This window comes from Mauremys mutica, chromosome 2 (assembly GCF_020497125.1).
Source record: "Mauremys mutica isolate MM-2020 ecotype Southern chromosome 2, ASM2049712v1, whole genome shotgun sequence".
NCBI lineage: Eukaryota > Metazoa > Chordata > Testudines > Geoemydidae > Mauremys > Mauremys mutica.
In genome coordinates, this window is record NC_059073.1 from 126,308,560 (window position 1) to 126,336,040 (window position 27,481).

At 40.7% G+C, this 27,481-nt stretch overlaps 2 protein-coding genes across 3 annotated transcripts in view; one reads left to right on the forward strand and one right to left on the reverse strand.

Annotated features, from left to right (window-relative positions):
- C2H5orf22 (chromosome 2 C5orf22 homolog) lies at positions 1–25,893 on the reverse strand. Of its 2 annotated transcripts, none has more exons than XM_045003837.1 (9): positions 25,646–25,893; positions 19,096–19,241; positions 18,601–18,750; positions 13,530–13,977; positions 10,548–10,610; positions 6,615–6,736; positions 3,025–3,091; positions 2,240–2,379; positions 1–1,617 (listed from the first exon to the last, which is right to left on the reverse strand). In XM_045003837.1, the coding sequence occupies exons 1-9, from the start codon at positions 25,721–25,723 to the stop codon at positions 1,488–1,490; spliced, it is 1,344 nt and encodes a 447-aa protein (XP_044859772.1). In that variant the 5' UTR covers positions 25,724–25,893; the 3' UTR covers positions 1–1,487. The 2 variants fall into 2 exon arrangements, with proteins under 2 accessions (XP_044859772.1, XP_044859773.1); XM_045003838.1 differs by having other exon boundaries at positions 19,096–19,156; positions 25,646–25,859.
- Positions 25,894–26,002: 109 nt separating this feature from the next.
- DROSHA (drosha ribonuclease III) overlaps positions 26,003–27,481 on the forward strand; it is a 118,395-nt gene continuing 116,916 nt past the window's right edge. The window contains exon 1 of the mRNA XM_045003835.1: positions 26,003–26,126. The gene's annotated coding sequence lies outside the window, so the exon portion shown is untranslated. The remainder of the gene's footprint in view (positions 26,127–27,481) is intronic.

The following is a 27,481-nucleotide window of genomic DNA, read 5'->3' on the forward strand; positions in this document are numbered from 1 at the left end:
AAGAATACCACAAAAATATTTATTCAAAACAAACTTAATATATTCCAGTCAATGTCTTCACCCTCTCTCCCTTTGCCCTCTCCCAGGGCAATCCCAATTGACTGCTGGTTTCCTTTTTATTCTGGAGATGACCATTTGCTCTCAACTCCTAACCCTTAAATTCTAAATGTCTATGACAGTGATATACTTTCTCTGGCTAGGAATGCAAGTGAATGCATGTATGGCCAGACAAGATCGATTTATGTTCTAAGCATGAAGACTGGAATATCTAGAATCTCTGGGTAAAATCTTGGCTCCATAGAAGTCAATATGAATTTTGCCATTGACTTCAATGAGGCCCAACTATCACCCTCTGACATCACTAGTTCAAATCCTGGCATAATTCAACAGCTACCAAGGACACGTGCTTTAGAGGACAAAGTAGTACGTACAACACATGTCATGCGACTATTGTATGTATGTCTTTCAGCTGAGATCTTAAAAAAAACTCAAGCTTTTTGTGGACACAGCAAGACTTCATGATCTTTTGCAGCAGTGTTGGCCAGTCCTTGGCCAAAGTTTTCTCTTCCCCCTCAGTGCACTGATGAGCTGTTACCCTCTTCCTTGGAGATAGCTGCATTTCTATGATGTTGCATAGGTGCCTTGTGAAAATAAAGGGACTATAATAATGTAAAATGATATGAATATCAATTGCACTCCATGGATCAAGTAGTAGCAGATAAGCTGCACCAATGGAATGGGAGAAGGATCACTGAGGGCTCATCTGTAGTACTACCAGTATTGGGAATGAGCAAAGGTCACCGTGTGAAACCAAAGTCTTAATGGTACCATGAATGATTTGTAACATTCAAGAAATCAATCTACTTACAAAAAGCTAGATTTGTTTTACAGATATTTTAAGTGAGTGTGTCTAATTCTGTCACATAGTGTCTTCATGGTCTAAAAATAAATAGTTTCTCTTCACAATACTAGCCTTTAAAAGTACTATAGTTAAAACACGGTGTATTTAATCTGGAGCCAACAATCTAAGTCTGATCAAAGACCACAATTAAAATGGATAATATTTCAGATATGAAACCAGTGCAACCAAGATAGAGTGCAATTAGAAATTACCATTCAAATTATTGGATAGCTTGGTTTCTAGTGCCACCTGCTGAAACAGAACAATAGCTTTTTTAGCCACACTTTTGCTAGTTTTATCTAATAAGAAACTTACAAGTATATTAAAAAAATGGTTTTGGTGAATTACATAGCCCAAATACAAATTAAAAAGTGATATACATCAATACAATGGACTCTCCTTATAATGTACTCAGATATAGTGAATCTCTGCTTATATGGAAGTTGTTCTGTATGGGGGGGCTGGTGGTGGTGGGAAGATGGGGAACTGCTTTCAGCACAAGACATTTCAGCACACTCTAAATATTCCTGTGAGGTTGACATCAACTATATAATTCCCCTGAGTTAAGAGAATAGGGGGAGTTTGTTCACACAGATGCATCTGCTAAGTACTCCAAATTAATATCCAGAGTGCCGAACGCTGAGCGTAGTACATTCAGAACCTTTTCCTGAATGAGGTCTACTTGCTCTGCAGGACAATAGTCATCCAAACTTGATCTGTAACAATGATTTACAAAAAGAAAATCAAATGCCCATAATGAGAAATAGTTTTCTAATGCTTTGCACCTATATAGCCCCTTATATCCAGGGATTTCAAAGTGCTTTAAAACACCGAGAGCTCTGCTAGTCCCTCTCTAGCTCCCTGGCCTCTCTGGAGAGTCTTTTCTCTAGGTCCCCTCCTTGCCCTGGTCTTAGAAACATCTTCCCCTTGGTTCAGGGTCTCCACAGCTGTAATTCTCCTTGTCTCTCTCAGTTTACCATCTTCAGGCTTAGGGTTCTGGTTCAGGGAACCTTCCTCTACATCTCTCAACTCTAGGCTCCCCCAACTGAGCACAGCACAGTCCTTCACTTGCTGAACATTACCATCAGGTGGCCCCCATTCTCAGCCCATTGGATCTATCGATCCTCCCCCAGAACCTCTATCCTTAAAGACCCCAGTACAGGACAGAATGGCCCCAGCACTCAGTGGCCTTAAATGGGACAGATCGCCCCATACAGGCAACTCCACAGTACAGTGAAAATCCTGTAGTGCAGCGAACACTGACTTTTTAAAGAACATCTACTACAGCAAACAGATTTTAAATTCACCTTTGGGTTTAAGATAAAAACAAATACTTACCGAGCGATTGTCACAAGCGTAGGCTTTGGTATTTTTTTCAGTATATGCTTTACAGATTGTATGAGGCCCTCTATCTCCTGCTCAGTGCTAACATGATGTGGAAGTTCAGAATAATCACAGGTAAGACCAGCCTGATGGACCTAAAGATAAATTAAACAAAGATTTCACTATTGCATAAAGCTGATGATTAAAATTAACAAGAAATGTTACTATTCACAAAGCTGATTTATACAGCACAGTGCTTACATTGTCTTTAAGGGTTTAGTAGCTACTGTACTTCTTTAAAGTAACTAATGGAACTACAGAAATGTATTTAAAAGCACAAACATTATTGTATTTACACTTTTAGACGCTGTTAACTAGTTTCACTGCTTGTTATAATGTACCTCCCTTTTTCCACTAGAGCATTCAGAAAGCCTATCAGAGGTGAAGACCAAGATCTTAAAAAGGGGACTGGGGTGGGAGAGACTGCTTCAATTTAGGTTCTGAAGTCCTTATCTCTAGACCCACTTGAGTGGTCTGATTGTGACAGCAGCAGCTCAGCACTCTGCACTCCTGACAATGAGGCCATTTTTCAGGTGCTTTAATACAGATGTGAAGGCCTAACTTCAGGCAGCCATTTTTAAAAATACTGGCTGAATTACAAAGATTTTAAACCCTCCTTCCCGCAAACATTTTTAAGATTTCAAAAGGCAAAGCCAAAAAGTTCCCCAGTCTTCTCTTGCCCTTTTGAATATATGATTTTGTAAGCTGTCTGCTTCCAGTTCCTACTACCATTGACTTACCATTTCATAGTCCGGGGTTTCCATCCGGTTTTTCAAACTATGCACAAGTTGAACCAGTTGTTTCATTCTGGGGTAAAAAGAAAATATGTGAGTTATATTAACAGCTAGAAGCACATGTACTTAACACAGCCAAAAACAGTAAGGAAATAATACTATGGTGGGCCTCGTGCCCCAGGAACAAAGCACAGGGTCTCCGGAACTTCCCAAGCTTCTGTGAAAGAGGAAAAGTGCCAGCTCCATGACACTGCTGTTTTCTCACCTCATACTGCCCCTGCATTTAGACTACATGGGATTTGGAGGGGAGGCCATTCTTTCTGGCACCACTTCCTTGTAGCTCTTCTAAATATGCATGAGGAAGTTACTTTTTCAAGGTTGTATTAACTCCATATGAGTCTCATCTGCAGTTGTTACTCAGAAGCCAAAGGAGAACATTCCTAACAGCATCACTACAGCTGGTGGGATAATGGGGTTGGGAGTTTCCCCATGGAAAAATCTGGCTTTTGTCAAAACTTTGGTTTAAGAGAATATTTTGAGTAGAAGTTGACACAGTGTTTCATGGGAGTTGTTGCTCAGGGGTCTCATGCTCCTATTCTCTTCTATGGACTAGGCTTATCGGGTGGCCTACATCTCCCATGATGCACCACTGACTCACCTCTTGCTGAACCACCACAGTACATAATGGGAGATGGTAGTCTGGCTGTGGAACCCAGTTTGTAAAGGAGAATGCGGGCATGAGACAGCTGAACTACAGCTCCCAGGAGGCACTGTGGCAGCATTACTAAACTGAAAAAAAAATAGATATTCCGTTTTGACCCTCCTCCACCCCTCCCACCCCCTCTCCCAAAAATCCACAGAAAACAGACACTTTTTGATTAGCCTTAGTCATCACAGCTCCTTTAAGTGTCATTCTGGAAGTGGTGAAGAGGGACCAGTGGAGCAGCATAGAGAGACAGGATCCCCTAGGGAAGTTGATTCACAGGGGCTTGCTGCAGGAAATCCTAGGTGAAGTTCTACAGCCTGCATTATGCAGATCAGACTAGATCAGGGGTAGGCAATCTATGGCACGGGTGCCGAAGGCGGCATGTGATCTGATTTTCAGTGGCACTCACACTGCCCAGGTCCTGGCCACCAGTCCAGGGGGCTCTGCATTTTAATTTAATTTTAAATGAAGCTTCTTAAACATTTTAAAAACCTTGTTTACTTTACATACAACAATAGTTTAGTTATATATTATAGACTTATAGAAAGAGACCTTCTAAAAACGTTAAAATGTATTACTGGCACGTGAAACCTTAAATTAGAGTGAATAAATGAAGATTCGGCACACCACTTCTGAAAGGTTGCCGACCCCTGGACTAGATGATTATAATGGTCCTTTCTTGCCTTAATAATCTACGAAAATAAGTTATCACTACAACAAACCAAACTGAACATTTTCTCTTACCTTGGATTTCAACTCCACAAAAGAGAAGGTTATTTACCTGTAACCGGAGGTTCTTTGAGATATGTGGTCCCTATCTATATTCCACTGAAAGTGTATGTATGCGCAGCATGTGTCCGGAGCCAGAGAATTTGAAAGTAGTAGTGTCTGTCAGTTCACGCATGTGTCCTTGCTTCGCCTCATGGTTTCATCTGAGGTGATAATGAGTGAAGCAGACTGACTGGGTCTCCAGTTCCTTCTCCACCACAAATCTAACAGACCCACAGCAGAGGGGAAGGAGGGCGGAAAGCGTGACCTGACTATGGCAAGTCTCGGAGAGGAGATCAGACCTCCCTCGGTGTGGGTGGCAGAGGAAGGCCTGGAGATTCTGGTTTCCCTAGGGTGAACCGCTCACGTGGCCCTGGTGCTTACTCCGAGTACCCCAGTGTTAACAATACCCATTTGGTAACAGGAGCCAGCGCCGTAGCGGAGGACTGTCCTGGAACCAACAGATCCCTCGTCTTAAGGGACGCTGACATTGAAGGTGAGCAGGGCTCGGTGCTTGATACCGGCGGACCCACTGGTCTGCGTTATGTCTTGTCATTCTTGTGCGCCTTAGAATGTGCCACCTCTCTGTGGCTGGAACTCAAGTAAGGTGCATTATCCTTTGGTTTGGAGTAAGACTTACTGCCATGCTTATGTGCATACTTCCTTGCCCCATGACTAGGCCCTGGCACGGGGTCTCTAGTGGTGGTACCACCGGAATCAGATTTGATCTCTGTAACCAGAGGCGCATTCCTGGCTTTCTCAGGCCAACGTAGAGGAGGAGTTCCCTGGCCTGGATCCAACTGAGGCCTCAGGCCACTTCCATGAGGTGCTTCTTGAGGCAGAAAACCCGGCCTGCTCAGGTACGGATTGGGAAGGACTAGCAGACACTGCACCTGGATGAAATGGGTGCTTCTCCAAATCGGTAGAGACAGTGTTGGTTCTCCTCACTGACTGAGAACTAACACAGGCAGGAGGCGCAGATCTTGAATCCTGGTATCTTTCGCATACTCCAGTACCTATGTGTGGGTGTGTGGGAGACTGGTAAACTGATTCTCCTAAAGTCCAAATCCTACTAAAAACTAAACTACATTAAAAAAAACAGTGAAAACAGTAGAAGAAAAACTAACTATACATAATTTCTAAAACTTTTCTTCTTTTAAAAGGGCGTCAGAGATGAGAGGACACTAGCAGCTCTGACGTGGACCATGTGGCGGTGAGAAGGAACTGGAGATGTGGTCAGTCATCCCCACCCTTTATTGCCTCGAACGAAACCATAAGGGGAAGCAAGAGAGCATGTGTGGACCAACAGACACTACTACTTTCAAATTCTCCGGCTCCAGACGCATGCCTAAACCCTCCATGGAATAAAATAGGGACCATCACTCAAAGGAGCAGCTAAGGATTTTCCAGGTTGTATATTTTAGACAAGTTAAATTATCATCATATCCCTCGAGCTCAGTCCAGCAGCTTGAATGTTCAAAAACATGCCAGGAGCTATTGGATTACAATTAGCATTTTCAGTCTTCTGCTAATGGTGGGCGTCTCTTTTAGAAATGCAACAATGTTTGTGATGCTGACAGCATGGGAGGATAAAAGACCAGTCACAAGGGTCTGGAGGTTTTTTGTGTCCCTGCTCTGGATCTGACTAGGAATGACACTTATTGGTCCAAGAGAAATCCTGCACATGAAGGGAGGAGGTAGAAGAGAGGTCTAACCAGATGGTATTGACTGACTGTGTTTGGAGAAGTTAGCTAGCTCCTTGACAGAGTGGGAGGAAGAATACTGTTCAGTGGGTTTCTGGAGAAAATCAGAAGTACTGACCAGGAGTCAGGAGTTACAAGCAAAGATACAAAGAGAAGGCAGTTAGCAGACAAGCAACCAGTGCAAAGGGAGGCAAGAATAAGAACAACCTATACATTGGATTTCCAAATTGCTACCATCACAAGTGATGTAAGTTTGTAGGAAGCTGGCCAGTACGAGCTGGAGGCTCAAAAACAACAAATGTAATGAAAAACACTTTACTGTTAAAAATATAATAATTTCTTACATGCTGATTCTGATACACAAGCTACTAGTTGACCAAAGGGAGGAGAATTTTCTTTTAACCATTGAAATCCCTTACCTAGGATATGAAGCAAATCTTTTTAGAGTCTCTTCATCATCATTGTCACATAAATCTGCAAAAGCGGCTTCCAGATCTTCTAGCTGATGGACACGATTTTCAACACAGTCCAGCAACCCCTCCTTTGAATGAACACATACGTAGATGTGTTAGGAACAATACAAGCATAAGACCTTATTTCCTTAGATGAAGGACACAGTTCACTCTATGGATCAAATCCTGAAGTAATTAGTCTGATGAGAGTAATGGAACAGGGATTTCTGGGCAGCTGGTTTGTGGAACATCTTCCAAAAGATCAGAATGAATGACCAGAGATTGCCACCTTCAGAGCAATGCAGAGTAAAACCCATCTCTGCTCACTAACAACAAAATGTTCTGTATCTACATTTTGAGGGAAAAGACTGGGAAGAACTAAAAGTATGTTAGATTAACTGCTGGATTTGTTTGTAAAGCTCTCAAATGCCATGGTGATGAATGCAACATGAATACTTAGCGAGAGATAAGCAGTTTTGCCTCAATTAAAAAAAAATCAAGAACTTCAGGATATGTATAGGTTTTAAAAACAAAACTTAAAAATACTTTTGGATTTATCAATATTTCAAAAGGAGCTATGTATGTTGGAGATTTTTCAACCGCTTTCTTCCTGGATTGCATGAAAAAAGGAGGGATGAATTCTAAGTTAAATGCCTGTTTTACTTTACTCATGGGAGAAATCCCATTGGAGTTCATGAGACTACTGGCATGAGTAAACATGCAAGTATTTGCAGGATCAGGGTCTGAATAACAACATCAAATGATACGAGTTTCACAGCATGAGTATGAAAGATGATCAGCACATTAAACGTAGACAGGAATATCACTAAGAAGGATATTTGACAGACATAAAAAATAGGGATATGGTAATTCCTTCTGGTTGGGAAGTGTTCTGATATCACATACCAGCTGCTGTATACCTTGAAGAATGTCAGCAACTTTATTACATATGCTTAAATGGTAATATGGGATCTGATTCGGAGAGGTACCATTGAAGTCACTACGGAGCGCAGGGTTATAAAAATGTAGGCAGATATTTTGAAAGTAGCATGGGGGATTGAGATTAATGGAAGATGAATGCCTAAATCCCCTACACTTCTTTGAAAAATATGAATGTTTTACAATTAGGGTTGTCGATTAATCGCAGTTAACTCATGTGATTAACTCAAAAAAATTAATTGCGATTAAAAAAATTAATTGTGATTAATCGCACTGTTAAACAATAGAATAGCAATTAAAATGTATTAAATATTTTTGATGTTTTCTACATTTTCAAACATATCAATTTCAATTACAACATAGAATACAAAGTGTACAGTGCTCACTTTATATTATTTTTATTACAAATATTTGCACTGTAAAAATGATAAACAAAAGAAACAGTATTTTTCAATTAACCTCATACAAGTACTGTAGTGCAATCTCTTGATCATAAAAGTGCAACTTACAAATGTAGGTTTTTTTTGTTACATAAATGCACTCAAAAACAAAACCATGTAAAACTTTAGAGCCTACAAGTCCACTCAGTCCTACTTCTTGTTCAGCCAATCGCGAAGACAAACACATTTGTTTACATTTATGGGAGATAATGCTGCCCGCTCCTTATTTACAATACCACCTGAAAGTGAGAACAGGCATTCGCATGGCACTGTTGTAGCTGGTGTCGCAAGATATTTATGTGCCAGATGCGCTTAAGATTCATATGCCTCTTCATGCTTCGGCCATTGTTCCAGAGGACATGCTTCCATGCTGATGATATTTGTTAAAAAAAAAAACACGTTAATTAAATTTGTGACTGAACTCCGTGGGGAGAGAATTGTATGTCTCCTGCTATATATTTCATGTTATAGCAGTCTTGGATGGTGACCCAGCACATGTTGTTTGTTTTAAGAACACATTCACTGCAAATCTGACACCACTGTAAAATTTCTAAAGATAGCTATAGCACTTGACCTAAGGTTTAAGAATCTGAAGTGCTTTACTAAATCTCAGAGGAATGAGGTGTGGAGCATGCTTTCAGAAGTCTTAAAAGAGCAACACTCATGAGGAAACTACAGAACCCAAACCACCAAAAAAGAAAATCAACTTCTGCTGGCTGACTCAGATGATGAAAATGAACATGCGTCAGTCTGCACTACTTTGGATCATTATCAAGCAGAACCTGTCATCAGCATGGACGCATGTCCTCTGTAATGGTGGTTGAAGCATGAAGGGACATATGAATCTTTAGCGCATCTGGCATGTAAATAGCTTGCAATGACAGCTACAACAGTGCTGTGCAAATGCCTGTTCTCACTTTCCAGTGACATTGTAAACAAGAAGCATGCAGCATTAACTTCTGCAAATGTAAACAAACTTGTTTGTCTGAGCGACTGGCTGAACAAGAAGTAGGACTGATTGGACTTGTAGACTCTAAAGTTTTACATTGTTTTATTTTTGAATGCAGGGTTTTTTTGTACAAAATTCTACATTTTTAAGTTCAACTTTCATGATAAAGAGATTGCATTACATTACTTGTATTAGGTGAATTGAAAAATATTTTTTGTTTTTTTACAGTGTAAATATTTGAAATAAAAAATAAATATAAAGTGAGCACTGCACACTTTGTATTCTGTGTTGTAACTGAAATCAATATATTTGAAAATGTAGAAATATCCAAAAAATTTAAATAAACGGTACTCTATTATTGTTTAACATTGCGATTAATTGCACGCTTAATTTTTTTAATTGCTTGACAGCCCTATTTGCAATATAGTATGTTAAAAATGTACATCTAAGTGCATCTGACTATCAGACACTGACACAATCAAGAAGGGTGACTATCCAAGAGATTCAAATGCTTATTTCATCTGCGAAGAGCCCAGATCTGGGCACATACGTCTCCGCTGGCTTCCCCACCTCCATCACATGTAAGTTAAACATCTTATTACTAATTTTAAAGCTTTGCGTGATGCTGCCCATGCCCTGTTCAGCACTGCACCTCTCCCCATCCATTCCATTCTGCCAAAGATGCTAGCCTTGTCCCTTGCAGTTCTCAGCTTCTCACACAAACATCTCCATAACACCTTTCTTACTCCCTCCTATGGCTAGACTACCCACCCTGGATCAGAAAGCCTCTACTCACCACTTGATGCCTACAAGAAATTTGCTGACTGATGGAAAAACATGGGGAGTTATTTAGGAATAAGTTTACACATTGATATTTATAATATCGTTAGCACAACTATATATTTTGTATCTACTCCGAGTCTGTTTTTAGGCTGTGAGATACACCTAGTGTAACAGTGCCTAGTGTAACAGCCAACATCTTTGTTGTCATTGGGGATTGCACTGAGAGCTAAGAACATGAGTCTCAAGGTGAGCTGAAACACAGTCGCCTAGCTGGCAGCTGGAACAGGCTGATATATACTATGAATCAGGAACAGATGGAGAACAAATAATGCACACCGAAAAGTAGGCTACACTGGCATGATATAGGCACTTCTGGGTATACATAAATTGATAATAATACACTGAACGCAGATCAGGTATTTGTCACATCTCTACTACAAAGAAGAAATAAACTAAGGAGAAAAAGTAGCAAATGGAAACAAAAAACCATGCATAATTTGTTTTTGTTTCCCTTTTGTTAATTAGCATTTTGTTTACACACATTAAATTTTACATTCACACTAAATCTCCATGCAGTTAACAGAACTGCATAAATAATGTTTGTTAGAAAAGCTTTCCTGAGGCCCTGTAGAATAGCATGATACATGGCTTAACTGGCGACCCTTTCATTAAGCATCTTTCACAGCTTTCCCTCATGTCTCTCTGCTTCTTGTCACAGCGCTGGGTCTTTGCAGTATAAACAAAAATAATTTTCACATTCCTCACCCATCCTAAAAAGAAATACTGTACCTCTGTTGAATTTCTATCCGGCTTCTTAAAACTGTATAGCTCTTGCAAAATCTTGTATTCCTCCTTTAAGGGGGGGAGGGAGAAGGAAACATAGTTTAAGTGGCTTCAAAGGAAACATACTGAAATGGAAATACAGTGAAGCAAAGCATTCAGATTCCTGTACCTCCAAAGGGAAAAACTACTTTTATGACTGATTTTAACAAGATAGCCTTATCCCTGCAACACAGCTGAAGCACTCTATATGTCTCATGGCAAAAAGCCTCTGTGGCCTGAGAAGGCCACTCCACTCTCCATGCACATAACCATATGCTAAACGTTAAACTTGACTTCAATGTACTTAGCTATGCCCTTAAAATCAAGCCTTTAAGTGCTTTGGTGAACAGGGTTAAGATTACTCATGTGCTTAAAATTAAATGTGCTTTCCTGAATTGAGGCCCCAGTGAATTGCTGCATATGACAAGGGCTATGATTTGGGGCTGCAGCTGCATAGTGGCCAGGACAGCATGGTTCTAAAGGGATGGCCTTGTGTGGATGGCCTGCATCCCTCCTCAGCTGTTGGGGAATCTGCAGCTTTAGATTGGCAAATCTCTCCTCTGGAGAAGACAATTTAGTGAAGCCTGTGATCTGAGAATTGAAGAGTTTCCTGTTACCTGTGGGAGATGTTCCTATGCACGGGACAATTGGGTTCTTGGTTTCAAGCACACAGTGACTGACAAATTGTATGACTGATTTCTAAAGAACCTACGAGAAACAGGATTTTTTTGGGGTACTATATGGGTACAAAATCTCTCTAAATTGCTAATAAAGTTTTACTCCCAACTGATTAACCCCCTTGCCACACACATACTTTAAAAAAAAAAAAGTATCAGGGGGTAGCCATGTTAGTCTGGATCTGTAAAAAGCAACATAAGAGTCCTGTGGCACCTTAAAGACTAACAGATGTATTGAAGCATAAGCTTTTGTGGGTGATGCCCACGAAAGCTTATGCTAAAAAGGTAATAATTGGAGATATACCAATCTCCTAGAACTGGAAGGGACCTTGGGTCATTCAGTTCAGCCCCCTGCCTTCACTAGCAGGACCAATTTTTGCCCCAGATCCCTAGGTGGCCTCCTCAAGGATTGAACTCACAACCCTGGGTTTAGCAGGCTAATGCTCAAACCACTGAGCTACCCCCCGCCTCGCCTCGCCTTGCCTCTGTTCTCCAATACATGCTCCAATACATCTGTTAGTCTTTAAAGTGCCACAGGACTCTGTTACTTTTTTTTTTTGAATCCATCAAAGAAAATTGCTGAAGAGTTGAGACCTCATATCCCAAGTGTGGACACAGTTCTATGGCTGCGTTAGCAACCCTAAAAATAGAGAGACAGTAATGAAAAAGCTGCCCACAAGCGCAATCGTTACCGGATCACAGAATGGGCTTTGTGTGGGCACAGGGATCTGCTCGCCTTGTAGGACTCAGGGGGGCTAAAATTGCAAAGAGCAATAGAAGGAAAAGCTTACAATTTTGCTTTAATTTAGGACACTATAACCGTATTCAAAATGTATTTTAAATCTTTTTTGGGAGTGGGATTTTACTCTTAGAATGTACTATTATAACACCACCCTCCCTCTCTTTCTTTTCATTCTGAAGCTGAACAGCTTCCTTTGCAGCTTGTCACAATGATTCCACACAAATGCTAAAATAGAAAGGCATCAGCGAGTGTGAGCACAGGATGTTACACATTTTTATACAGGGGGTGGGAAAGCATTTCTCCAGTAAACAGTAAAAGAAATTGCCCAAGTTGGACTAGGACCAGCACGCACTCTATTCATGGGGAAAAGGGATACAGGAGCTTCAATTACCATTAGCAGTTAGCATCTTGGGCCAAAATTTTCAAACTTGGTGCCTAGTTGGGCTCCTAAATCCATCTTTAGGCACCTCAATATAAGTGGCTTGATTTTCACAAATTATGAGCACCTAAAAATCCCATTTAAGACATAGGACTGGATGGGGGCACCTGAGTCATTGAGTCCAATCCCCTACAATCACAGGCAACCCTGTCATATAATCCCATTAATAAATTTATTAAGATCCATTTGAAAACTAATTAGGCTTCTTGTCCCTACTATGGAAGGTTGCTCCAAAGCTTTATTCCTATGATGGTTAGAAACCGTTTAATTTCCAGCCTGAATTAATTCATGGCCAGTTTATACCCATTTGTTCTTGTGCCAACATTGCCTGTTAGCTTAAATAGCTCTTCACCCTTTTGGTATTTACCTTCCTCCTGTATTTATAGAGAGCAAACATGATCCCCTCTCACCCTTCATTTTGCTAGATCAAACAAGCCAAGCTCTTTTACGTCTCCCCATGTAAGTCAGGCCTTCCATTCTCCTCATTATCCTAGGAGCCTCTCTCTGTACCTGTTTCAGTTTGAATTAATCTTTCTTGAACACAGGTGACCAGAATTATATATAGTATTCCTGATGAGGGCTTATCAGTGCCTTGTACATTGACATTACCACTTCCTTACCTCTACTGGAAAAAAAGGCAATGAGATGCTGAGTGCTCAGCACTATTGAAAATCAGACCACTTGTATTTCAGAAAACATCAATGTAGCTTTGGAAGCCTAACTTTGGGGACCCACATTTGAAAATTTTGGCCTGGGTTTTACATCTCAGGTGAAAGACACAATTGTGCCTGTAACACCAAACTGGGGCATTTGTTCAGCAGCGATTCAAAAGGAAGAGTTCTACCTGCTGAATCAGCACATCAATCCCCGCAGCACATGGGTTTTCCTCGCGGTTACCCCCATCCAAATATTTACCACGTCTGATTAGATTAGCAGCTGATTATCTTAGCTAAGATTAGTTTGGGTGTATTTTATAACAATATGATAATATCCCTGCACAAAGTGGTATGGCTACAGACTATTAATAGTCACATTCTCTCTAGGGTTCACTTTTGCCCGAAGGATAACAGGATGGTATATGTTATAGTCACCTGGGTGTACATTTCTTTGAATGGATTCTTAACTGAAAAAAAATCTAAGTCAATATCTAAAACATATGCATCTCCCTTTTGTAGTACTTGAAGAACAACTTCAACAATCTCCATCAGTTGGCATGCATGGTTTCCAACAGAGCATGAAGCCAAGGACTCCAATTTGTCTTGTGCAAATGTTTTCTCTTCTCTTTCTTCTGCCTTTGAATCTGAGAGGTCACTGCTGGGAACTTCAGCCTTTGATGAAGAGGCAGTAGCAGTGTTTGCTGTATCTGTATTTAACTTTGGTCTCTTTGCAGAAGATATTTCATCATTTTCCTCCTGACTGCTGGATGCTTCGGTAGGATTAACAAGAATGACATTCAGATGTAAAGGTTTCTGGTTCTCTAGCTGATCAGCAGGGACATAAAGACCATCGCTTAGATAGTAATGATCAGTACTTGTAACCCTGGAATAGAGAATTGGGCATACTTAATGTATGATTTAACTAGATGAGAAAACCTTGTGTTACCACCTAACATTAAGTAACCCTGAGAAAGTAAAGTGAGTGTGTGTGATGGGTTGTAGGCAATGTAACATATACACACATAAGATTATTTTTAAAGACTCCTCACATGTTAAATTTAAAACTGATTTTTTTTCTTTTGTAACGTCTTAGTGCTGTTGAGGGAATGTACCAAAATATATTTCATATTATTTATTAAAGCCTCATAAAAATGTCAAATGGTAATAGAATGATTCATCCTTATATGCGCTTAAAAGATTAATTTTGCCATCAGAATATAATTTAAAGAAAAGTATCTCCCTAATCCTGCCAATATGATGACATATTATATACCTGTGAAGCAATGCATGTTCTACATTTGGTATTCTGGAGTTTATTACGCTATGTTGTCTATTTTAGATCATATTTTAAGTCATGTTTGATATGCACTGAGAAGTGCTCAAATAACCTATACACAAAATATTATGAATAAATACACAAAACATTTAGCTTTTCTATAGCATATTTCATCCATAGATTTCAAAGTGCTTTATCGCGGAAGAGATGTATCAATATACACCTCCCCATTTTACAGAGGGGGGAAGTTAGCACAGCAAAGTGAAAGCCAAAGGTCACAAGGAGGTCAGTGCAGAGACAGGAGTAAATGCCAGGTGTCCTGACTCCTAGTCCATTTCGCTATCTGTTACAAGTAGAGTGGGGAAAAATAGTTGTTGTTTTTTTTTTTAAAATATTTTAACATACAATTTCTTTTTGAAAATAATCCTATTTAAAGTTAAATGTGAAAATGTGTTCTCTTCTGACAAGGCCTAAACTAACTATAATCTAGTAAAATCATTTAAATTAAAAAAAAATGCTGCATCAGTAAGTCCTCCTCAAATTTTAATGAGTAAAGGGTGCTGCTTTTTTTTTTAGCTTTATACTGAATCAGGGTGGGGAGTGGGCGTGAGAGACGAGGATGGGGACAAGATCTTTATCTTTTGAGGTCAGCTCAAGCTTTATAAATATGTCACATCATCTACTGCATAAAGTATGTATCTATATTATTTTCAGTCTTTATGGTTGAGCCAATCCTGGTATTGACGCTTTTTCAAATGTAAGTACTTCCAGTTTTCATTATGCACAATTTTGCCTAATTACTTTGTTTCTGTTTAGCTAGCAGGTGCAGAGAGAATATTTTATTCATTTGAACTAGTTCAATCAAAGATGAGAAACCAATTGGGAACTGAAGAAGCAGGGAAGCTAGCTTTCCACTTCCAATCCATGAATAAAAACCAGGTGGGAGACAATGCGATCTATTAAACTTTAAAAACTTGAGAACATGGAGCCATAATTTCGGAGATAATCAAGCACCTAAAAATACATGTAAGTGCCTAGTGAGGTTTTCAAGAGCGCCTAAGCAGGTAGGGCGTTTTTAGGCACCTAAATACCCCGAGACTGCCAAATCAAATCCAACCAAGGTCAGTAATGACTGAAACTTTGGGCACTAGCTTTAACTGCAAAATAACATCTTGATAAAATTATATAAGAAAAAACAATCTAGCACATTTAAGGTACTCTTATTTATCTAATAATTCTAAATGCTTTTATTGTGCATTTTGAATTGAATTCCAATGTCCATCTTACACAAAAGAGTAAACATATCATCTAGTAAATAAGAAATGCATCGTTCACTGTTTTCTAACACCATAAAATGTACGTAGAGGTACATAATTAGTTAAATAAATGTGTACAGATACAGTATCTGAACAATAACCACCACCACTTTAGTGTAAAAGCTATATTTAGTTGCAAAGCAACATGTTTTTATGGTTATACCCACCAGTGAGAATGAACTTTCTTAGGAAAAGAACTAAAGTACAAATGAAAAACAAGATTAAAATTGATTATCTAAATCAATCCACCCTGACCGGACCATTTGAAGTGTTACACAGCAAACAAATCAGTACTCTTTCCTGCAGTTAAAGTGTGGCATCTGCAGCACACACATCTTTAAACACTCCCTAGACTAGCAGGATCAATACCTGTGAATAGTTCCAATGGCTGTAAACAACAGCTCAGTGACTGTACCACTGACACAGTGGTACTGCATAGAAATGAATCATGTTCACTGTGATCACAGCCACCTCTTTTCCCCTCTAGTAGGAAGAACCCCACTGACCAATCGGTAGGGGGATGCTCTTCAGTTAATCCTCAAAGGCACAGCAAGGAACAAAAGTACAACTCTTAATCTGTGTTATAAACTAGCCCTAACCTATGTTATGCAAGCACATACTTTCAATAACACTGAAGGTTCTACTCCCCCACAAATGTGCTAGTTTTCTTGATGGCTGAATAACTCCACCATAAAGTATGCTCTGAAAATCCTGAAGGCAACACAGGCAACCACTTTTGTAAAAAAAGGATATTTAGCTTTTCCTCAAAGTGTTTGAAAGTAGGAGGAATATCTCAAGAGGCAATCAGTCCCCAGCCAGTTTATATTAATCACACGTTAAGACAATGCAATTTGAATCTGCATACTCAGACTAGTAAAAGTGCAAGACCACTTCAGGAGAGAGGAGAGCTCTTATTGTCTTTGGGATGTTTTTTGGATTCATAAATACTATTCTCTATAACTGTACCAATGCTCAATTAAAGAACTTAAAAACATGCCAGAGGCCTTACCTTGAAGAATGTGATATAAAAAATATGTCTATAAAAAATGGGGAGAAAGAGACTGGATGGCTCAGGGGCTTGTTAATAGGATCCTTTCACCCCTAAACTACCCAATCAAATCCAACCACAGTCAGTAGTGTCTGCAAACTTGGAGGCTGTTTGGTACACTATGTGAAATTAATGTGATGATTAATGTAATCCAGTTCTCGGGTGTCCAAATGAGAGCAACTCAGTCATAGTTGGTACTAATTGGAAGTCTCAGTGGAGAAGCCAAAGTCTGAATGGACATGAGGATTGAACTACTGCTCTTTCATCCAGGGAGGTAGTCCAGGCCAGGGTCATTTCAAGCACACAATACACAGAGAAGCTTGCACCAATGCTGTTGGTGATACTCTTGGTTTGGAGATGAAAGCTGTGGATGGAACTAAATTCATACAAACATACCACACATTCAAATAAACTAAGATTTAACATGTTTTAAAAGGGGCAGAGGATAAAGGGATGTTATCAAATTTGACAGGCAGGCTAGTACAGTCCAGTAGCCCATAACTAGTGGTCCAAACAAACAACATTTATTGGCTAAGGAGCTGAATTCCTCTTAAAACTCCTGGGCGAATTAAGAGCCTGATTGTGCTGCTGAAGCCACTGGGAGTTTTACCCTAACTGACCAGCATGTCCAAACTGAACCTGAAAATGAAAAACTGAACTTCCATGTCAGTTTCTCTTTATATTCCCTTGAACAGGAGTAAGAACATAGATAATTGGCTTATGAAGCTTTCTGCTTTGCTAAACTCCTACTCTTAGCCAGCTGGACCCAACACTACACTTCAAGATTAGTACACATGGTTAATTACAGATGGCTACAACATCTGGGGCCACCATATCTTCCTGGTGGACTACTAAAAACAAGATCCAGGTTACCTGTGGACAACATATTGCTAAAGGATCTTTTTTTTTAACCTTGTTCCATACGTTATGTTCTTTTTTGCTGCACAGTACATGCACTTTTTTGTGCGGTTTCACCAAAACACAATATTTTTATGTTGTTAAAATGAACACCAGGTACCCAACATTTAGGAGCCAAGAACCACACATTACAAAACAAAGTGGTGTGACAAATGAAGTCCAGTAAGGAAAGATTTCAGTTTTAAAGCAATGAAAGGTTCTGATGAACAATACTGTGAAAAAAAAATAATTTTAAAAGTTGTGAAAAATAGTAATGAAATTATTACTAAGACGACAGCTGCACTCAGTGGGCCCAATTCTCTTTTCACACCTATTTTATGCAGTGTAGCTCCACTGACTCAAATGGAGATATGCCTGATTTATACCATTGTTAGCAAGATCAGGATTTGGTGCTGTGTAACTAAACGGTAAGTGATGAAAGAAGCAGCCAGATAATAATTGTATTTTTACCTGGCTGGGAAAACAATGGAAATGTTACTGAGTTTAAAAAAAAAAAAAGCTTAATTATCCAACAAACAAAAAACTTCGCTAGTTTACAGTTAAAATGACCACACTTCACATCACTGACAAAAACTATATATCAAGAACGGTATAGTTAAAAAAAATGTAATTCCTAGAATACTGCTTCCCATGATTTCAACCTTTATGAGCAGAGCACTTGATTTGAGCTTTGACTGACTGAAATGTGACAAGTGTAGTATAATTCTCTACAAAATGGTATCCATAAAAAGGAAATGAGAGGCCCAATCTGTCAGTGTAACTATTCATGAAACTTTTCTCATGTCTGGCCCTAAAGGAGTCATATATACACAACTAAATTGTCATTCAGAAACATGGATTTATCACCAGTTTTATCTAAGTATCCAAGAAAATGTATATGGGAAACAGTGGCAGAGGAAAAATGAGATCTATACTTATCTTACTAGCAAAAAATAGCACAGGCATTACCTGATTGTAGTGGTAGATGTATCTTTACCAACTAAAAAATCATGTTTTCCTTCTTTGATTTGCTGAGCCCAGCTTGGATGGAGCCATATCACTTGAGAAAAATGACCAGCATAAACAACAGGCATAATCCAGTTCTCAATACTTAGCTCACTGTAAATGAATGGAGAGGAAATATGAAATCACATTAACTTTCCCTATATGTAAAGTGTGTCAGCAACACAAAAAAGATGACTCTTATATATTGGAATTACACAGAAATGTGTAATTTCCAGCAAGCATCAGTATTTTGTATGCATATGATTTATGTTACAAAACAAAAACTTTGCTAGTAAAACATTATCAGGAAAATCTTTGATCACAAGACCTAAAAATCTTAGAAATTATTTATTTAAAATTTCTATAACAATACTACAATACTACAAAGTTAGGATTTTGGTTTTGTAACATATGTATAGTGCAGTAATGCCATTCTTGATGAGGAACATATGACATTACCTAAATAGAGCTTCTTTGTCGAAGACCGTGTCTGCTGGCATATTCACAGGAATAAGAAGGTCTGGATGGGAATCAAAATGAACAAAGCTGATGTTACTGGCAGGGAGATGCTTTGACCCAATGGCACGATAGATAAAGGGCAGAACCTAAAACAATATGAACAAAATGTGTTAAGTGTTACAAGTGGGTTAAAAAAAATGAAACGCTGTTAATAGCAAAAACACTGGCAAAATACATTGTCTTCTCAGGCCTCATAATTATTCCTTAAGCAGAAGACAATGCATCAGTGCAGCACAACCTTGCTGGTACCATGGACAAGCCCAAGGGCTACGTGTACAGTAGCTTGCATGAATATTTACAATTTTTTTTACCTCCCTTTCATTCTTTCAGGGCAGCCTTGTTTACAGCAATGCTTTTCACCAATGCTTTAATCTCACTCCCATTTCTTTCACTCAAATCCATCCCACGCAGTCCCCACCTGGCTGTCCTCCCCCACTTCTTGGCTTCCATACACTAAAGTTCCTCCTGCTCTATGTTTAGACATGGATGGATTAGATTTTGATCTGTAAATATTGGTAAACATTGATTGCACTGAACACACACAAACTGATTAAAAATATTTCTATCCATAACAAATGAAATTTCAAGATAGGCAAGGGAAGAAAAATGCTCCTGGAGAACCTATTAGAGTTTGATTTAAGGTCATTTATTTTGTACATTTTGACATTTGATGTTGACAATTTGTGTTTTAACAATTATTCAGATTTAACTTTTTCAATCTCAACGGTCATTAAATAATTATTGTCGGATCCCAATGTTTTACCCTCGCCCATAATTTCCCACAACTGTGAAAAAAAATCAATAAAAATAAAAAAGGTAAAAAATAGCTACTGACATTATCCATCAAAATTATAAAACTCAAATTCAGTGAAGCCTGCCTATGAGTCAGGCTGTCGGACACACTCACAGGCCCTATGCTGACACCAAGAGTCAGCCTGGGAGATTGCAGACATTCAGCCCCCATGACCACAAGAGACAGGGCAAGGCTAACTTGTTCTCAGTTTATGTGAGGCTACCGACTGGCAGAGTGGTGGGAGCCTTTCTGTGCTCCTTAGGCAACTGAATCTGCATAAAAGGACTATGAATTTAGTAGCCTGAACCCCTCCTCACTGCCAACAGCACCATCCATGGCTCCCAGGGAAGGCAGAAACCTCTGCATGAAATGGTTCTCCTACGGCAGGTGCTGAGAGGTGTGCAAAGCTTTTAATGGGCCCTCTGCTCTTGGGTGAATTACACCCGGTATGTACAGCACAGACCAAAAAATTCATTTACTGTGTTTAGACTACTTAATTTTTTGTATTTAATAATCCATAGCTATTTTTTGTACTTTCTTGGATGTCATTTTACTTTGTCAATATCTCATTGATTATATTATGTTATATTTATGGCAAAATAATGTGGACAATGAAATAGACACATACATGACTGGGCTGTTTTCAGCCTCTCCAGTTGCTTACCCATCATAAACGCAAAGCTGTGATACTGACAATTTGTGTTTCAATGCTTATAGATCTTCAACTTTTTGAATCTCAATGTATACTCTCATTAAATAATTATTGTCTGACCCTCCCATAATTTCTGAGAACTGTGAAAATTTAATTACATAAAATATATCAGTGTGTATTTTTTTTGCCAAAATTTCCCTAGGATCCATGTTCCCCACCCTATGCCAGAAGACACTGCATCAGATTTTGTAACTGGGCTTCAACAGTTTCAGACTTTGTCCAGTACAAGGTAAAACCAGTTGAAAAATCACACACACACAGGCACCAGCTACAGTTTAAATCTAACTGAGTTTCTAAGCTCCTGTTACCCTTGGACTGTTAAATTCCTATTCACAAGCTGCTCCAACCCCTGGCTGAGTTCTCTAGTCAGAATTCCTCCGAACAGAGCACTCAATCTCCTGTCCTCACCCAGCTCTCCATGATACTGCACCGACTAGTTAATGAAGTGGGTTGCATATCCTGTGCATCACAGGCAATACAGTTGGCACATGTTTTATATGCTAAACATGAACTGAACTACTTTCAAAAACCTAATACAACTGATTAAGTCCCTAATCTTGAACACTACATATATGTATAAGATTAACCCCCTACAAATACATGATTTTAAAAGAAAATGCTTGAAATTTGATCCTCCTTTACTGCCTGCCAAGACCTGAGTTTTTAGTTCCATGCCTTCACATTATTAGGGTTGTTAACTTTTGACATGTAAAAGGGGTCAGAAACTGCAGTTCTCTGAACTGAGTTTTAGGGCACAGCTACACTAAAAAGTTTATAGCTGCGCAGCTGCACTGATGTAGCTGAGCTGCTGTAAGCCCTCTAATGTAGCAGCTTTAAGTTGATGACAGAGAGCTCTCTCCCATCGGCTTAATTACTCCAGCCCTCACAAGCAGCTGTTGCTATGTCCCACCGACATAGTGCTATCTACACCAGCACAGCTTCTGTCAGTGTAGCTTATGTTGTTCAGGGGGATGATTTAGTCACCTCTCCTCAGCGACACAGGTTATGCCGAAATAAGCTACAGTGTAGACAAAGCCTATGCTGCAGGCGAGGCAGAGAATTCTAAGTTTACTAAACTTGGATGCTAGCCTTTCAGTTCAACTTTAGCACGTATTTATTTGTGACTTTAAGTTTAAACCGACATTCTGTTAAGCATAAAAAAAAGAAAAGAAAAGGAGGGCAGAATCCTGTTGGAGATCCCAAACACTGAATTGCAAGTCCTAAGGCCTTAGGATGAAACTACTCTGGTGCCATAGCTATCTCCGCAAATTAGAGACAGGAAGTTGAAGGACTCATACATTTGGTTTTTCAAATGAATGATTTGATTGCACTTAATGCAACTGGACTTCCTCAGAAAGAAAAATAAATAAATGGGAGGTTCATAACCAACCCAAGGCAATCTTCAGAAGAGTGGAGCTTTGCCTGGCACACAGGACCACAATTTCCTCTCCCAGTGCATACTATCAACTAATCAGATTGCTGTGTGTTAATGCCCTCCACCCTGGAGCGGCTACATGTTAGAAAGGAATATGTATTGTGTATAGCTCTAAGGTTTTTGCACACTCATAGGTTTTATACACAGCAAATATAAACAGTCTTTATTACACTAATTTAATGTTCAAAATTTACACCAATTGCCTTTTGGGTGGTGTTGGCAGAACTCCATGAACACTTAACTGTTTTCTATTTCTATTCTCTTTTCATGTCTGCAGTGTTGTTGTAGCCATGTTGGTCCCTGGAAATTAAAGAGACAAGGTGAGTGAGGTAATATCTTTTACTGGACCAACTTCAGGTTGGTACAATAAAAGATATTACCTTTCTTATCTTGTCTCTCTAATTCTCTTTTCAGAGCTTCTACCAAAGTTTCAACTTTACATGGATAACTGTACTTGGGTCTCATTCAAAATAATTTCAAGGGAGGGTTTTTTTGTTGTTGTTGTTGTTTTTATATTGTTTCAAACAGTAACAGGATCATAAATTGTTCCTGGTTTAGTTATGCAGGGTACCTAATTCAGTAAACACTTTAGTAGGAACCTTATAGCATTTTGGTAATGTAAACTGTTTAGTATGAGGTTGCTTTTGTAAATATCAATGGCTGCTGTGGATAAAACATCTCACAGCCCCATTAAATAATTGCTCATTCTGAAGGGCAGCTGGTGCACTGTCAGCAGCCAATCATAGTGCACAAGTGTTCCAATAGCCAACAGAAATATCCAGCTGGTGCAAGGACTTTCACCAACTACTGAAATGTAGGCCTCTGGTCAATCTCTAGCTTTATGGGTTCTTTTGAGGCTGGTTTTCCTACTCTGGTTAGAATCTGTCTAGCCACTGATTGATCTGGCAATACTCTACCAGGTAATAAAAGGAAACTGCTGTATAACACTTGTCTCCGTTTTCCACTGCATAAGAGTATTGATATTTTTAAAAACCAAATGAAGGAGAAAAAAGCCTTTTCAGAGAAGTTACATGATGATAACTCATTTCCACAAATTCCAAGGAGGACTCTGCCTGCTGAGATTAAGACACAAATCTGGTTCTTAAATGAGTTATGCCAACATTTTCAAAAATACTGTAAGGATTTATTTTTAATTTTCTCTCCTAACATTTTAATAAACACTTTTCCTACATCAACCTACAGGTATGCTGTATACTTTTTGTCATTTGTAAATACTGCGTAACTTCTGCTATTTAGTATAATTTATTCTGCAAAATGTTTTTCGGGTTTGTTGATAGGGTTTAATATTTTTCAGTTTTCTACACAATTCTCTTTATACCCACACATCATCACATTGAAATCTCTGCACATGCGTAAGGATCTATTTGAACAGAGCCAACGGCAACATTGTAACTTTAAATTGCCCTTTATAAGCAAGCAATTTTAGAAACTTTTACCAGGGAATAGACTAGGGATTCAAAACCCCCTTTAAGGAAGCAAGCGTTTTAGAATAACTTTTTTTTTTTTAAGAGTTTGTCTACATTTCACATCCCCCATTCTTATGCAACAGAAAAACTGCTAAAGCTTCCCTGTGTTTATTAATATGGTAGTGAGTACTTTGTACTTTATATAGAACTTAATTTCAAAGCAGTGTACAAACATCAATTAATCATCTCAGCATCAATGTGATGTAGGTATTTTCCAGAAATTAAACCAGCAATTTGCAGTTAAACAATAAATTTTTTTCAGCCCTGGGATAACTGCCCAGAGTACACTTGTCAGAGTAGTGAACATCTTGGATTACATTATAAGAAACCAGACTCTGCCACTGTCCTCTGCATACTGCAATCCCACAGCAGTCAACAGCAGGGTGAGTGCAGATCAGTGTCAGGATTGGCTACAGAAAGGCTTATGATTTGCAGAGCCCTTTGCTTCCATATGTCAGATTGTGCATTTTCTACACTGCTTCTACCAGTGGAGGAGAAAAAGATCAGAAAAAAAAAGATCACAAGGATTACAGAACAGCCACTAAACCTGTTCACTGGTGCATAAGGAAAATTTTGGAGATTTTGGGAAGCCAATCCCAATTTGGCAACCTGTCATGCCACTGCCAATTAGCTCAGAGCATCATAAACACCTGGTGGGGGGTGGTCACTCCTTAAACCATGGCCAAAGTGGAAAAATGGCATGTTATTTGGGGTGATTACCTAAGCGGCAAGGCAATAATTGATAACTGCATGAAAAACACAGTTTGTAAAGACACAATATTTTATTTGTGGTGCAAAAATCTTATTCTGTATCATGAGGATTAGTATTTGTATGATGGCTGCTGAAATATGGGACAAAGCACATCCTATACTAATTAGCTAAGGGTGTGATGCACTAGGCACAAAGTAAGGAACATAATTTAAAATAAGGGGCAGGGGCTCTGTCGTGGTCTATGCTACAGACTTATGATGGTGTAACTACGTCACCCGGAGCATGGACAATCCACACCCCTGGGTGAGTTATGCCAACCGAATTTGTGGTGTAGGCAGAACTATGTTGATGGGAGGACTTCTTGTGTCAGCATAGGTACCACATCTTGGGGGAAGTGGAGTACCTGCACTGATGGGAGAAGTTCTGGTCAGTGTAGGTAGCATTTTCACTAAGTCACACCAGGAGCACAGCAGCATCAGTGCAGCTCCAGTGCTGTATGTTTATACAAGCCCTTTATCTCCCAAGGCCCATTCCTGCATAAGAATTTGAAGTGTAGTAGTAACACTTCTATTTCAGTGTAGTAAAGTTAAACACATGCCTAAGGGTATATATCTACACTGCATTCTAAACCTGGGCTCAGCCTCAGGCTTGATCCCACCCATGTCCACAAAGAAATTTGTCTAATTCAGGTCAATCAGCAATCAGGACCCAGGTCCTTATGAGCCAAAGGCCTGGTCTACAATACAGAGTTATGCCTTTGTAAGGCAACTTACATCAACCTAACTGTAAGCATCTACACGAAAATGTAGCACCCACCAATGTAACTTGCCCACTACTCTGAGCACTTAGGTCTATGTAGTTTCAGAAGCCACCCCACAGTGCCTGGCACTGACAGTTCAATCATCCCTGCAAATACTCCTGGCTGGCATTGACCGAAGGAGCATAACGTGGTCATGCAAAAGCGACTGAATTACTACAAGCCCTGTTATCTCGAAGGGTGGATGCAGCACCAGCCCCAAGCCCCAGTAAGAAGGTCTGTGTGGCGGGGCAGTATGGATGCGTTAACATGGCTGTGAGCCCGGGCCCAGTAATCGTAAAATCGGGTTCACAGCGTGGTGCAGATGCTTAAGTGGAAACCCAGCGGGTGCACCCCAGGTCCCACGGCGCGGGGCTTAGTGCAGCACTGACATAATCTGCTTGCAGAATCAGGGTCACGGTGGGAACTGACTCCCAGAAACCAAGGACGGGCGGTGCGGGCTGGACTGGTCTCCTCAGCGGCTCCAGCCCCAGCGGAAGTCCCGGTGCCGTGCGGGTCCCAGCCAGGCTCTTCCCCCCGGCCCCGGGCACTTACATCTTGGTGGTCCTCCACCACGCAGACGGGCAGCGCCGGGTAACTCCGCAGGCGGCCCGGCGGCCCCGCGCTGCTCATGGCGGCCGCGCTAGGACGAGCGTTCGGAGCCACGAACCCCCGGGCCCGGCGACGTTCTAGGACCCGAACGCCGGGAGCCGCGACGTTCCGCGGAGCGCCAGCGTGGGACACCCGCGCCGCGAGGGGAGGAGCGAGGGCGCCCCCGCCGCCGCAGGCCAGGCTGGGGCTCTCCCGGGGCAGGGGGGCTCACGGGGCCGCCGGGGGGCTCGGCGCTCGCCGCTCCCTTCCCCTGCCCGTTGCCCGCCCCTCTCAGTGACCCGGCGCGGCTGGTTGCGGCGGGGCTTCCGCGCGGTGCGATGCTCCTCCCTCTCTTTTCCTCTTCCGGAGCCGGTGTCTGCCTGGCTAGTGCCCGGCCTGCGCCGCGGGTGTCTGGCTCCACGGGCTGCGAGGGGGGCTCGTTCAGGTAGGATGGATGCTCCCGCCCCCTTGCTAGGAGAGCGGGTCAGATTGAGGGAGGCAGAGCGATCCTCTCCCTCCCCCTTTCATGCTGGGGGGGGGCTCCCCCTTCCCCTAGTCAGTCCCCCCGCTCCCTTCTCAGGAACCCGTGTCCCCCTCTGCTTCCTTTCCCTTCCCGGCTGGGTGCTTTGCTCAGGATTCTGGGTAGCATTGGAGCTGGCTGGGCTCGATTCACGTGGGTCCTTCCCCCTTTTCACTGGGTGGCTTAGGTTTGAATGGCGGGGGCCCAGAAACCCGGCCAGACCCATGAGCTTCGCCTGGGCCTGTGGTTTATGTCAGGATCCTGTAGAGCTCTGGCTACAGACCTGTGTATTTCCCCTGCAGTTTGTTTTCATGTGGGCAGCAGCTCAGTTGAGTTACAGGTTGATGGCAAAATCCCAAATCATCAGAGTTTTGCCTGGCTTCAAGGTTTGTCCCGTGCCTGGCGAAGGGCTTGTCTGCACTAGAAAGTTTTAATGCTTTAACAGTACCGGTATAGTCAAAACTATATAACCCTCCCTAGTGTGGATGCAGTTATATCAGTATAAAGCTGCTTATAGTGGTATAGCTGTTGTTGTATGGAAAAGGAAATAACTATACTGGTAGAATTAAAGTGGTGTAGCCCTGCTACTGTGGATGCAGTTATATTGGTATAAAGGTGCTCTAGTTATTCCTATAGAGGAAAAAGAATACCTGTAGTGGCATGTCACTTTTTATGCCATTAAAAATATCATCCCCCTAACTGAAATAGCTCCTAACTGGTGAAACAACTTTTAAGTGTAAACAAAGCCTAAATGTGATGCAACCCTGTCATATCTCTCATTCTGACTGTCTGTTGGCCTCTTGCCACTACCCTTTCTGGCCTCAAGATCAGACATAAGGCGTAGTGAAAATAGAGAGATTACTTTCAGAGGACTTTGCTCAAACAACATGCTTCTAGATTGCTAGTATGGGGAGTTTGGGTTTATCTGTGTCTAGATACATAAATAGCTGCCATCACTATAGTATTGGTGGGAAGAAAAGAGAGTTTATTAGGGCTTGTCTACACTACAGAATTAGGTTAACTTAATTTAGGAGTGTGGGGTACTGACAGCTGTGTGGCACTAGCAGGTGGAGCATGTGCCCTTCCCCCCCCCCTGCTCCCCCCTCCCCCCTCCCAAGTGACAGTCTGAGCTCAGTTTCACAGCATGGAGCCTACCAGCAATGAAATTGACATTCTTGTCAGTTTTAGGTCTGCCTCTGGCTCAGAGTGGCAGCAAGGCTCAAAGCTGAAGCCATGAAACTGACAAGAATGTCAGTTTCATTGGCAGTAGTTTCCTTGCC